The sequence below is a fragment of the Cynara cardunculus genome (genome assembly GCF_001531365.2).
Source record: "Cynara cardunculus var. scolymus isolate 2C chromosome LG 17, CcrdV1, whole genome shotgun sequence".
NCBI lineage: Eukaryota > Viridiplantae > Streptophyta > Magnoliopsida > Asterales > Asteraceae > Cynara > Cynara cardunculus.
Genome location: NC_037544.1, coordinates 34,255,039 through 34,268,822, shown reverse-complemented (window position 1 = coordinate 34,268,822; position 13,784 = coordinate 34,255,039). Strand labels below are relative to the sequence as shown.

Below are 13,784 nucleotides of genomic sequence, written 5' to 3'. Positions count from 1 at the left end.
GTAATTATGAGAAGTTGATTAATCATTTTTATTGTGCAGGGTGTTAATCATGGATATTATCATCTTCATTATTTTAATTTTAGAGAAATACATGAAACAATTTCATTAAAATTTCATTAAGTATTATATGAAACAATTTCATAATCATATATGAAACAACTTCATCAAAAAAAAAAATTATATGAAACAATTTCATGAAATTTTTTCGTAAGATTAAACAATGAAATCGACGAATGAAAATAGTTTACACGGTTTGTACAAATTGAATGGTTTGCATTTGATCGCTCATCTATATATATATATATATATATATATATTATGACCCAAATAAACCCGTCATAAAACTATGCAATGAAATCGGCCTCACCTTCACTTTAAATTAATATAATTAAATACGTCTGAATTTAAAATATCATAAACGATGTACTAGGTTACAAATCATACACAAACCATTTAGGGGGTCGGGGTTGTCCCCCATTTGACAACATATAAACTCTCCTACCCAACTGCAACCGAAAAATCCCGGCTCAAGTTCTACTTAAACCCGCTTACAACAAAACCGCATCTTCGGCTAATTATGATCCTCGACAACAAAAGGTGTTCCCAACCGACCACGAATTGTATATTTTTAGTTTTCTTCAACAGTTTCATCATTTAAAAGCCTTTCTAAACTAAATCTACTTAACTGTATCAAAAAATTCTTTCTTTGAACCTAAACTGGTTATCATCCTGATGTTCTAACGAAACCATCGTTGTTCATCCGGAGATTAACACTCTTTAGACATTGTGCTTCTTTTTGAAAGAGAATTTTTTCCGATGTATATATGAATAAGATGTTTTATCTATACTATATTATAAAACATTTGACAAAAACTCTTAAAAATTATTTTTTATACATGAAGTACTGTTTATTGATGCATATTACTTAAAATTCAAGATTACAAGTAAATTTTGCATAAGTACAACTTTTTAAAGCTCTATGTTTGAATTCATGTAACTAACTGCGGATAAACATAATCAAATAGAGGATAAACATCTCATTTCAAAATATAAAAAATCTAAAATATAATTAGGATAATTAATGAAATCTAACAAAATACTTAATTATTATTTTTAAAAAATATATTATTAAAACCTAAAATAAGTTAATTTGTTACGATAAATTAAATTATAATAAAAAAATTAAATTAAAAGAAATACACAAATAAAAACTTTTAAATAGTTAATTTGATACTAATATTGATATATTTTTTGTAAATTTTATATGATATTTTTAAATTTACATTTTTTATTCAAAAATAAAAGCATTATCGCTTTTTCAAAACCACATAAAATCGTATTACATCGACATAGATAAAAAAACAAAACGAAACATTGAAATCGAAATGTGTTTCGATACATTGCACGAGTACCCTTCTAATATTAAAAAAGTTTGTGAATTATGATAAAACTAAGATGTCGATAATCATGATTTAAAAAAAAGCTAATTATACATCAAATTAGTGCTAATTAATCAAAAACTACATATTGTGCATTGCATAGTAATAAACCACTTACAACCCTTTTCTTCCCTTAAACCTAACATTTGCTATCTAATTGGGGGTTATATATTGTATTAGTTATAGTGGAAAAAGGACATGATTATGCAACTCAATAGCAATGATTAAGCCTATTTTTTTTATTAACCTGGATATCAAATCCATTATGCGAGGCGACTCATTTCAGGGCAACCATCTGCTTTGCATATAGCCCGGAGTCACGGTATTTGAACATTCGTGGCCACAAGATGATTTTTATTTTTTCTTGGATTGAACTTGGGACCTCCTGATATTTTTGATATTTGGAGTCAAGTTCAAACCAATCAGACACCACCCTTGTGGTTGATTAAGCCTATTTATACTCTTTACTTTGTGGATTAGATTATTGGGGTAAGTCAAATACACACATATTATTTGTATCTAGTTGTGTTCGTACAATTAAACATGATTGTAAATACGATTGACGATGTTGGAGAGAGGCAATACGATAAGTAGACGTGATGGATGACAAACCGAAGAGAGCAGATGCCAATTACAAATATCAGACGTTTCTAAGATGACAACTTTACAAAATCGCGAGATAAATAGAAAAGAAAGAAACACCATTATGAATTTAATGGTTTTCAAAAATACAAATCAAAATGATACACGTTGTGAACCATAAGGGTGATGCCTGATTGGTTTGAGCTTGGATCCAAATGTCAAAAGTACCAGGAGGTCCCAGGTTCAAATCCAAAGAGGAATGAAAATCCCCTTGTGGCCACGGAGGTTCAAATGCGGTGACTCCGGGCTATCTGCAAAGCAGGTGGTCATCCTGGGATTAGTCGGCTCACATAGCGGATTGGATATCCAGGTTAATAAAAAATGATACACGTTGTGATTTCATCAAATGAGGAAAGCTCGAACCAATGAGAAAGAGAAAACGTCATGTATTTTCTAGACTATCCACGACCTCTTATTATAGTTTAAAATTTTAATATATTAGTTAAATTCATTTTTTATGCTTAATATGACATCTTTATGTTGTTGTCAGCACGAAGAACGTAGATGAAAACTGCACTGCTTTTCTTAAACGGGTCGACTCAGTTAGGTGAGTGGTTTTTTATCAACAAATCCTGCTGATAAAAAAATATCCAAGATCAACCACAAGGGTGGTGCCTGATTGGTTTGAGTTTGACTCCAAAGGTCAAAAATAGCAGGAGGTCACAGGTTCAAATCCAATGAGGAATAAAAATCCCCTTGTGACCACGGAGGTTCAAATGCGATGACTCCAGGCTATCTGCAAAGCAGATGGTTGCTCTGGATTAATCAGCTCACATAGCGGATTGGATATACAGGTTAATAAAAAAAAATAATAATATCCAAGATCTTTATAAAAAAATTTCATGATTCATAATCATGATAAATACAGTTTCCTATAAATGGTATGCCAGTATTGATAAAGAAATAGAATATTTAGGTATATAACTTTAAATGAAATTTTAATAAAACAATAACCTTTTGATAACTATAAATCCATATTTTTAGTAGGTCAGAAACCTTATATTATGTCACCGTCTCTGGCGACTTACAGCCAGTCTTAGATTATCGTCGATGAATCTGAAAGCAAAGAAATGGTTCATATATTTCTATCCATCTAAAATGCCTTTTTTAAATTTTCTATCAATAAAGATCGACCTTTCAGCACACCTCAGAGGACCATGTCGGTTTAGATAAGGTTTGAAGTTGACTTTGTTAGGCATTTTATCAGTATTCTTATTATCTTTTTCTCTCTGTATTGGCTAAAAAGTCAGTAGTTGTTTTTGAATTCAATAAGAAGTCCAGATTTGGCTTTCGACTAATCTTGATGTGTTCAACTTTCTTTCTGTTCAAGTAACATCGTTCTATACAATTCAGAAAATATTCATTTGGTATTATCAAAATTTTCTGGTTTCATTTTAATGTTTGGGGTTTTATTTATTTACAAACCTATTAGATTTCTAACTTATCGGGTAAGACTCTTAGTCCTTGCCTTCGCTCTTACCGGGTAAGTTTTTTGGTTCTTCCCATATTTATTCAGTAAGGTAATGTGACTTGGTAAGCGCTTACCCGGGTAAGTGTTTGGTAAACGGACCCTTAGTATGTGTTTTTTCCCTTACTTGTTTTGTTTGTTATCGCATTACATTTGCTTGTGTGTGAGTTCATTTTACTTTTTGGTATTGATCTGTACTTATTTTTGCTCGAGTCAGGATTCTTTCAGAAACAACCGTATACTCTTTAAGTAGGGGTCATGTCTACATACATCTCATATCTCTTAGACTTCACTTTCAAGTGAAATTTACTCAGTTTGTTTGATTTGATTTTATCTGAAATGCACAAGGCTTGTCATTGAAAAGGTTGTTACTTTCCCTAAGAAGCTTAGAGGTCGTTTGGTACGTAGAATTGAAATGACAAATTCTTTTGATCAAATTTCAAATCCTTTGTTTGGTTCATTTCTTGTAATTTTGTTTCTATCAACGGACTTATAAAAACAAATTAAACGATTATGAAAACTATTTGCAATAAATTTCAGTACAATATTTTTAAAATTCGGAACATATTAAAAAAACTCAATGGACAACATGTTTTGGAATGTCCAATGACTTATTTGTTCCAAAAAATTGTCCAATGAGTTATTTAACATGTTTTGAAATGTTTAAGGACTTATTTGTTCCAAAAATTTGTCCAAGAACTTAATCATTCCAAACACTAAAGTCCATTGGGTTTTTTTAAACTTTTCTCTACAATTATTTTATCGACTTATTTTAATAAAATAATTTTCAAATTGTACATTATGTTTATGACGACACAATTGGTAGAAGAAACATACTTTAAAGGATAAATATAATCAAACTATTATTTATTTTAAAGGATAAATATAATCATTTGATTTTGGAATAATTTTTAATAAGAATAATTCTTAGTAAAATGTAAATCAGAATAAGGTGTCGTTTATCAAACATTTACTCGGTAAGCGTTTACCAGTAAAATTCAACATTATCACTTACTTATCGAGGAAGATTTTAGTCGATAAAAACGACATCATATACAACAATTTACCCGGTAAGCGCTAACCGTGGTAAAACTTCTTGTCCTCACTTACCGGAGGCTGTTTACCAAATTTTTTATTAAGTCTTGTATGGATAAATTTGTTTGTCTGGATAAATGGGTGTTGTTGTTTACTTTTTTTATCTGAACCAACACTCTGAATAACATAAATGACCGATTTACCTCTCAATATTAATTATTTGAACATCAAAACAAAAAATCATAAAGAGGTTGACGATAGGTGTCTCATTTGGAAAGGAGGCGACACTTTAACTAAGGGGTACATATATCATTTTTATGGCTGAATGGGGACAACACATCATTTCTATTTGTGCGATTAAACCATGTTCTGTGCGAATAAGCCGTAAGTAAACAACCCAAATGAGTTGTGCGAATAAGCCTAATTAAGTCGCAAGTAAACAGCCCCTGATCTTACCGGGTAAGATTCTTGGTTCTTATCATATTCATCAGATAAGATAATATGACTTGACAAACACTTACCCGGATAAGTGTTTGGTAAACGGCCCCCAACTAATTGTTTTAATTTTAAAAGATATCACCATCTCCTTTCGCATACGGATCCGTTCCTGATATTTTATGGGCTGAACGAGATATAAAAATGGGCTCTCAATAAGTATAATTTTTTAGTATATTGATTTTATCATTGTAAATAATATTGAATTGAAAAAACACTTGCAATTTACATAAAACCAAAAAAACACTTGTAATTTACATGAAACCATTTTTTTAATTATTTTTAAATTCAAAATCAATCAATAATTATTTCTAAATTAATACTATAAAATAAACGACCAATTACCATTTACATATTTTCTTCTCCTAATTAACTAATACAAGTTTGGGCCTTTAATACGATGATAAATTCTTTTTAGGTCCTATTAAATACTAGAAATATTGTGATTATTTTATTTATAGAAAATTATAAATTCAGTCCCTGTGGTTATATCAAAATTTGGATATAGTCCCTCAAACGAAATAATTACATGGATGGTCCTATGGTTTTATTTTTGTTATGAATTGAGTTCCTTGTCATAACAGACTTAACCTTACCTCAGTTAAACCAAAGGTATTTTTACCATTTTATTTTTTAATCCTAAGAAAATAAATATATAATTTCTATATTTGTAAAAATCATATCGATATAATTATTAATATTATATATATACATGATATGATTATTATATTGTGTGTATATATGTATACATTATCGTCGGCCTCCCCGATGGCGCTTTTTACTCCGGTAGATCCCCCTGCTGATCCCAATCCAAACCCATCGTTCTCCGTCCAAATATAGGCTATAAAGATTGGTTTGTGGATAGTATCACTTCCAGATGAGAAACAAATTGTGAGAGAGAAATACAGGATCAAGAACCCCATTAAACTTTTTTTTTTGGGGTAGCAAATCAGATTTGGGTTCAATAGAATTGTAGCCTCAACACTGGTGGAAAGCTTCGATGGAGATGGCGTCTCACTTGTGTTGGACAGAGTAGTGACGGAGGATATTATGTTCATCATCGAGAAAGTTCGGTGTATCGAAGTAATCGTCATGTTGAGACAAATTCACTGAATGTTCGACTCCGTTACATCCCTAATTAAAGACGCTAACTCAGCACTAACACCTACCTAACCAGTGTTGAAAACTCACTTATTCCAGTGTTTCCATGATCTGAATCTCTTACTTGGACCATATTTTTATTAACAAGTATTGTTTAAAGACCTTTTAGTTATAGAAAATACCTAAAATAGCCCATAAAAAAAAGTTAGTAATCAATAATTAAAACGACTAATAAATTGATTACGGTAACACAAACATTTTGTATTCTATACAACTTTTCCGCAAAACGGGCACCAAGGCTCTTTTTTTATACCCAAGGCACCTTGAGTCTAATATCAACCATCAAAAATCACTTACAAAACCCGAAAATGACATCTACGTCTTTAAAAAATTAAAATGTATTGATATTATTAATAAAAAAACAAAAATCAATCTCGATTTTAGCTTGAATCATCGTGATTTGGTTTGGAGATGGAAAATATAAGAAAAATACACAAAGGAACGACAATAAAAGCCGCAGCTTTCAGCAAATCTTCATTCTCCTTTGAGATCACTCCAATTCTTGACCAATCTCCACTGTACCTGTGATTCGAATTTTAATCATTAATTCAAAATATAAAATGATCAGTATAATATAAAATAACATAAAAAAAGATTATAAAAATTACAATTTCAGAAAAAAAAAAAAAAAAGATATAGAATTGGTTATAAAAATTTACAAGCTTTTCCAAATTTCTAAAAGGACATAGCTATTAGAGATGCTCTTAGGATAATAGCGTATTAAATTCGCGCTTAGTGTCACATCAACTAGTCATGGACCAACCCGTTGTCCGACTAAGAGAAAATCAAGGGTTTCAAGCACCTTCATTGTAAAAAATATGTACAACTTTTTGTATTTTTAACATGTGGGTGTTTGGGATTGTCTATAAAAACAACTTATTCATGTGTGACACCGGTAATAAACACTTTTGAATGTTTGGATAAATAATTTACACCCGTGCCAAACCGGTAATAAGGAGTTTTTGAAGAAGTTAAACCCTTCTAACTTATAATAGGTTAACAAGTGTTTTTGTAGAAAAATATAAGTTTTTTCAAATAAGCTATCCCAAACACCCCAACAAACATCCTGTACAACCCAGGACTTAACACACTCTTTCACCTCTGTTTTTGAGGTGACATGTCGATGTCTCTAATTAGCTAAACATAGTCCATTAAAGAAGTTTTTAGAGAGAACTGAAAGATACAGAAGAAGACAATACATAGAAGAATTGGAGAAAACGAAACTAGTTACCCGGCATCTATGAAGCCTAATCCGAGAACAACAACGGCAGCTTGAGAAACAATCTTGAGTGGATACTTATCATCCTTTTTAGCCATGGAAATACAACTGGTTTTGCTTCTTCTTCTTCTTCTTCTTCTTCCTCCTTCATTCATGTTGTTGTTCACCATGGAAATGGAAGAGAAAAGGGTGGTTGATAATGATATCCCAACAACACACTTTTGTGTGGTCACCATTTTATTTGCAAGTGCTACATGGTTTTGTGGTTGTGGAAACCATATATATCATGCCACTTTCATGCTTTATGTACTTGTACCCTATGCTTTATGATAGTATCTTTATTTTATTTATTATTTTTCTAAAATAGTCAAGGTTGTGAAGTCATGAATCTATACTACCTTATAAACCAGATTTATCAAAAGGCTTAAAAACAAATTTTAATACACAAGGTACTATACATTTATGCACAAAGTCTTAAAAATCTTAAAAACAACTCATAATGCATTAAGTACTAATACTTTATGCATTAAGTCTTAAAATCTCTTAATCTACGATTAAAATAACATTTAATGCAAGTTACCAATGCATATTATTACATTTTCTTTTCATGTTCCCAAAATACTTTTGACACCTTTTACTCATGCCTTCACTCTCTCATACCTCTATGTCTTCTCCCCATCTCACCTTTCCCCAAGGTGAGATTCAAATTGATATTCACCATGAGTTATTAAAAGTTATCTCATTCAATTGCTCTAGAACTCCCGATCTCGCTCTCGATCTCTTGATTCTTTGCTCTTGGTGTAAATCGARCACATTTGTGGAGTCGTTTAAATATGTTGGATTTTAATTATATTGGATTTTAAATTGTCATACAATTTTTTCCATCGTTAGACTGTAATTGGAACCATAACTCTTATTTATTCAAATTGTATTAATATGTAAAGGCCAATTGTAACTTATATCATCGTTAAATCTTCTATAATAAAACCAGTGAAACTTCAAAATCGTTAAAATTCACGGCTCCCGCCGCATTACACAGATACACGACTAGTTTAATTAAAATCTCATTTAAAATAGAAAAATGGTTTGTCCAAGGAGATTTTGGTAAATTAACTCCCTTCGTTTTCTCTACCTCCAAAAATTTTAGACTTCCCGCCGAGAAACAAATGGCATTTTGCAGCAAACACACACATACACACCAGCAGCTCACTCTGTGTTGTTCTTTGGCTCATTGCCCAACAAAAAATTCGTAGGTCAAGGGAGATTAATCACATACTCAATTTGCCCCAAATGATTTTGTCTTCAACACCTGGAATTTTCGAAAACGTTTAACAAGGGTTTATATACATATGCTTATCTCAACGATGCCTGATTTAGGCAATACTGTAAGCATGTCTTCTCTTACACTATCTCATACTTCAACACTAGATGCAGAAAACCCTTTTCTGATGCAAGATGAAAGTAATGGACGAGAAAATTGTGTTAAGATCAAGAAATCGGTGGAATCGAAGAGTACGGATGATTATTTGGGTGATTGGGTTGCGAAGAATGTCGAGTTGGGGATTCCTGAATCAAAATTGGTTGTCTCGTTCCTTGTCGGCGCACCCAAACTGGTAGAATTTCTATATTCTGTTATGTAATGAAAACTGACATTAGCAGTGAATATATCCCTAAATTTATCGCAGGTTCAAATAATCGTTTCTTGGATTATTATTCATCAATACCTAAAATGATTAGTAAAACCCAAGGTGTATCTCTCCAGTGATCACGTTTTTGGTATATTATCATATCAAGTTAGTTGTAATCACGTTTATTATCACTCGAGTGATTTTGTATTTAAGATTGTTATATGCTGAGACCAGTGACCCCAAATTGGAACAAGACAACTGGTTTTTTTGGTGATTATGGGCTGCTCACTTATTGCAATTTGGTTGGGGTTGGAAACTTGGAATCTGAATATAAATTCTTGTGCTGTAGTTCACACCAATTCATTTAGTGTATGCAAAATCTGAACATGGAATGATGGAACAATTATTTGTGTTTGAATATGCGACGAATAACTTTTGTAGTTCATTTCAGGCCGAGTGTCTTGTTTGTGAGAGTGTAATATACCCAGGAGAGGAGGTAGCATGTGTCGTTCGTGATTGTAAAGGTTCTTATCACCTGACATGTGCAAGAGACTGGCTTGGATTATCACCATCATCAAAAGCATTCAAGTGTCCTCAACATGTATGCCTTTTCTTTTCTTTTTTTACTTTGTTTTTTTTTATCTTTATTATATACATAATACATCTAATCGCTTTTGATATCTTATCATGCTTCTTTTACTTCTATGTATCTCACAACATGTTGCATCTTACAAGTAATATGCTCATTTTGGTTCATTAGTGAGCCTATAGTCATGCTTTTCTCAGGGTCGGTCCTAAGATTTTTGATGCCGTGTGCGAAAATAATAAAAATGCCCCTAAGCGTATTTTTTTAAGCCAATGAAACAACGAAACATGCCATTTTTTAAAGAGTTTAGAACCTATTCAAGCTAAGTATCTCATCCCGATGTTGAATTTTATTAATTATAATTAAAAAAATACGATGGAGGGGACATAAAAACCAAAACCCCGAATACAAAATATAAAATGATAAAATGATAAATCCTGGATTAAGATCGTGCTTCCTTCTTTTCCAGTTTTCCCTTTTCCAAAATTGAAATTAGCAAAATAGAAACTTTATTTCAATATATGGAACTTAAAAGACAAGAAAACTATAATTATTTTTTAACTAAAATACTAAATTACATCCAAACTGTTGTCATAGTAAGCAAATTGTAAAACTTAAAAGTTACAGGTCTAACGACTAAAGACTAAACGCTTATCTATTAGTAGCTTAATAAGTTTAATGGAACTAACAGCTTATTCACTCAACTATGCATGATTGTTTCGTAGTGGCTTAATGATATAGAAAGTAACTTATCCGGTAAGCTTCTAGGGGGAGCTTTATATCGAAAGCCAATTTTTTTTTCCAAACATGTCCTTTCCAACTAAAAAAACGCTCCTTACATCTGCGAAAAAACTCTCCGAAACAAAAACTCTTCCAACTTATACAAACAGATTAATTCATACAGACAACTTTATACAAACAAAAACTTTTCCAACTTTCCAACTTTTTTCAACAATGTGCATTCAGTATTCATTACAACTAGGCCTTGGGTCTGTTTTTATAGTCAAAAGTTCAGTTGTCCAATTCTCAAATTATTAAACTCAAAATTAGTAATAATGACGATTTGATGCCCTGTACGGCCGCACGGGCTGCACGTGGCCAGGGCCGACCCTGGCTTTTCTCTGTCTTTGGATACATTCATAATAAAAAAGACTAATTTAAGCTGTTTCATACTCTCTTTTAGGCGGTTTACCCTAATTAACTTTAATGAACAACATTTCAATGAAGTTCATTGAAGCTCACTTATGATTGATGGCTGCCTTTAGATTCTGTGTGGGTGAACATATATGCTATATAGAAAGCTCTTTGTTGCATGCTCATTCTACTACTAGTGTGAGTTGACAGACGTTGCATTTCATAGTTATTTTGTTATCAACTTGTAATTATTTTTCTGCTTGTTGTTGAGAATAATTTACTTCATGAGGTAATTCTGAAATAATTGGAGCTATTCAGCCCTTAAAGTGCCAATGAATGGAGAAGAAAATGTGTTTTCTTCCACAAAGTTGTAATTAGATTATCTGTACTTCCATAGGTGATTTGCAATGATAGAATGTATTCACTGACTTATCATGTTTACTGGGTTTGTACTCTTGCACAACTACTTTAAAAGCACATGTGATGTATGTATTAACTAATAAAAAATCATGAAAGAGGTGACGAGATACATTGATAAGCACACCATCAACATTAATATAATTAGATGGCTTTGGCAACTTAACAATTTCAATTGAACTATTGGAGTCCCACATCGGCTAGACAAGGATCACTGAACTTGTATATATATGGGGATCCTCTCTATCTGTAAAGGCTCTTTTAGAGAGAGATTAAAGGGGTTCCACATATCCTATCATAGGATTAGAGCCAAAATCTACCACTTTAAGGACTTGGTTCTTTGGGACAATCTGTGCCCATCTAGCCCCCTTTTTCGACACTTTGGGACAATCTGTGTCTGTTTAGCTTCCGTTGGAGGGGGTGTGTTGCGGTCCCTCATTGGCTAGACTTGGATCATTTATCTTCAATATATGTTGGAACATCCCTTTTTTTCTCAAGAGCTTTTTTGGATAATAATTTAATGGAGTTTCACATATTCTCATAGGAGCCAAGGTCTACTGTTGGGACATCTTTGCCTGTGTAGCCTGTGTTGGAGGGGGCATTAGAACCTCACATCGGCTAGACTAGAACACTTTCTCTTCAATATATGTTGGACCTCCCCTCTTCTCTCCTCACGGGCTCTTTTGGAGAGTAATCTGATGGGGTTCCTCATATTCCCACACAAACTCTATAACCAATATCCTCAAAATCAATTAAGGTAATGAAAAGATTACAAAAGGCAATACATAAGTTAAATACTCTCTCACAGTCTCACTCCAAAAGAAGATGATAACACATTAGATAATTTAAACTGTATAACAGTTATTGGGTTGAAAAAGTTTGGAGATGAAAATCTAAAACCATCTGTCAATTCTGAATTGAAAAAAGTACTGTGTTAGAACTTGGGAAATTAAAAACTGACATTAATTTAAACGAACAGGAGCCACCTCCATATGTGCATATTAGGCACAGTATCTTTGGCATGATTCTGTTTCCCAATTTATTCATTGCTTGACTGACAATATTGATAAATCATGTTACATACTTGAGGAGAATTGATTGAATGCTCAAATAACATGCACTATTCTCAACTAAAGTTAGATATCTACCTTGTAAAGAAAAAGCGCAATGACGCCAATAGGAGTACCGGATGCACCGACTGCAGTTTTAACACATGCTCTGACGATTGTGTATGCAGGTACTTTGTCTTGCCATAACGTTTTATTGCTATTTGATTTATATTTGTAATTGATTTTGTTAGAGTCCCGCATCGGCTAGACTTGGACCATATCTTTCTCAATATATGTTGGAACCTCCCTTCTCTTCTTAGGGGCTCTTTTGGAGAGTCATCTAATGGTATTCCACATATTCTCACACTGTATCTGAGCGAAGTCTACCACTCTTAAGGGACTCGACACTATGGGGAAATTTATAATCGTCTAGCCCCATCTCGACACTTTGGACAATCTGTGCCCATCTAGCCTTTGTTGGAGGGGGTGTGTTAGAGGCCCACATCGGCTAGACTTTGACCGTTTCTTCTTGATATATGTTGGAACCTCCCTTCTTGGGGTTCCACATATTCTTACAGATTCTATCAATATATGACACCACCTTTGATTGGGCAGGCTTTAGTGTATAAGCTGTTCAAAGGCTTGTCGATGTTCAGAAATATGCACAAACAAGCCCTTTCGGAAAGACAAAAAGATCAAGATCGTTTTGGTAAGTTCAATATAGAAGTTGTTGATATTTCTGAATTTCATTTAGGAATCGTAAATATTTTGAGAATCAAGGGACCAAATATTCATAATGAATGTACTAAGTATAAGAATAACATGAAGATTCATCATGAATATTAGATTAATCTCCAAATGAGCTTCTTGAGGGGAAAAAAGGGAGATTTCATCATATATTGAGGAGAAATGGTCCAAGTTTAGCTGATGTATAACTCCAACATCATGAATATTTGGTTCTCAAAATATTTACGGTTCAAACCTGCCCCTACAACAACAATGCTATAAATACATAGGTCCTTTGAAGATAGCCAAGTTGGAACTGCTTGACTGGGGTGCAAAGTGTCACAGCACAACTGCTACCATCAGAACAACAAAGGTCAGTCACTAGTCATGCTGTATTACAAATGAATAAAAGAAAAGTGTATAGTTGGATGTTGTTGACCACTGAGATTGAATGAGTATATGAGCTTTTTGGTTATGTTCAGTTTTTACATATTCATGTTACTTTTTGATCTTTAATGCTATTATTTGCTTAATGAAACATAACATACCTTTCTTGATCCAAGTATGCATGTGAATGTATGTGTATCAGCATGATATGATCATAATCATATGTGAATAAAAGTTGACATACTTTCACCATATCTACAATGACATTTCACCAAGTTTCACAACATGCTACAATGTATCTAAAACATCACACATCAATGTGGTGCCTTTCTATTCATAATACAAGTCCCCCCCCTTCTTTGCCATTGTAAGCTTAAGTCTTCCCCACCCACGTTCTG

At 32.7% G+C, this 13,784-nt stretch overlaps 1 protein-coding gene across 1 annotated transcript; it reads right to left on the bottom strand.

Moving 5' to 3' along the window:
- Window positions 1-6,455: 6,455 nt before the first annotated feature.
- Window positions 6,456-7,707, bottom strand: LOC112501123. Its single transcript, XM_025104780.1, has 2 exons — window positions 7,472-7,707; window positions 6,456-6,762 (listed from the first exon to the last, which is right to left on the bottom strand). The coding sequence occupies exons 1-2, from the start codon at window positions 7,693-7,695 to the stop codon at window positions 6,621-6,623; spliced, it is 366 nt and encodes a 121-aa protein (XP_024960548.1). The 5' UTR covers window positions 7,696-7,707; the 3' UTR covers window positions 6,456-6,620.
- Between the last annotated feature and the right edge of the window lie 6,077 nt (window positions 7,708-13,784).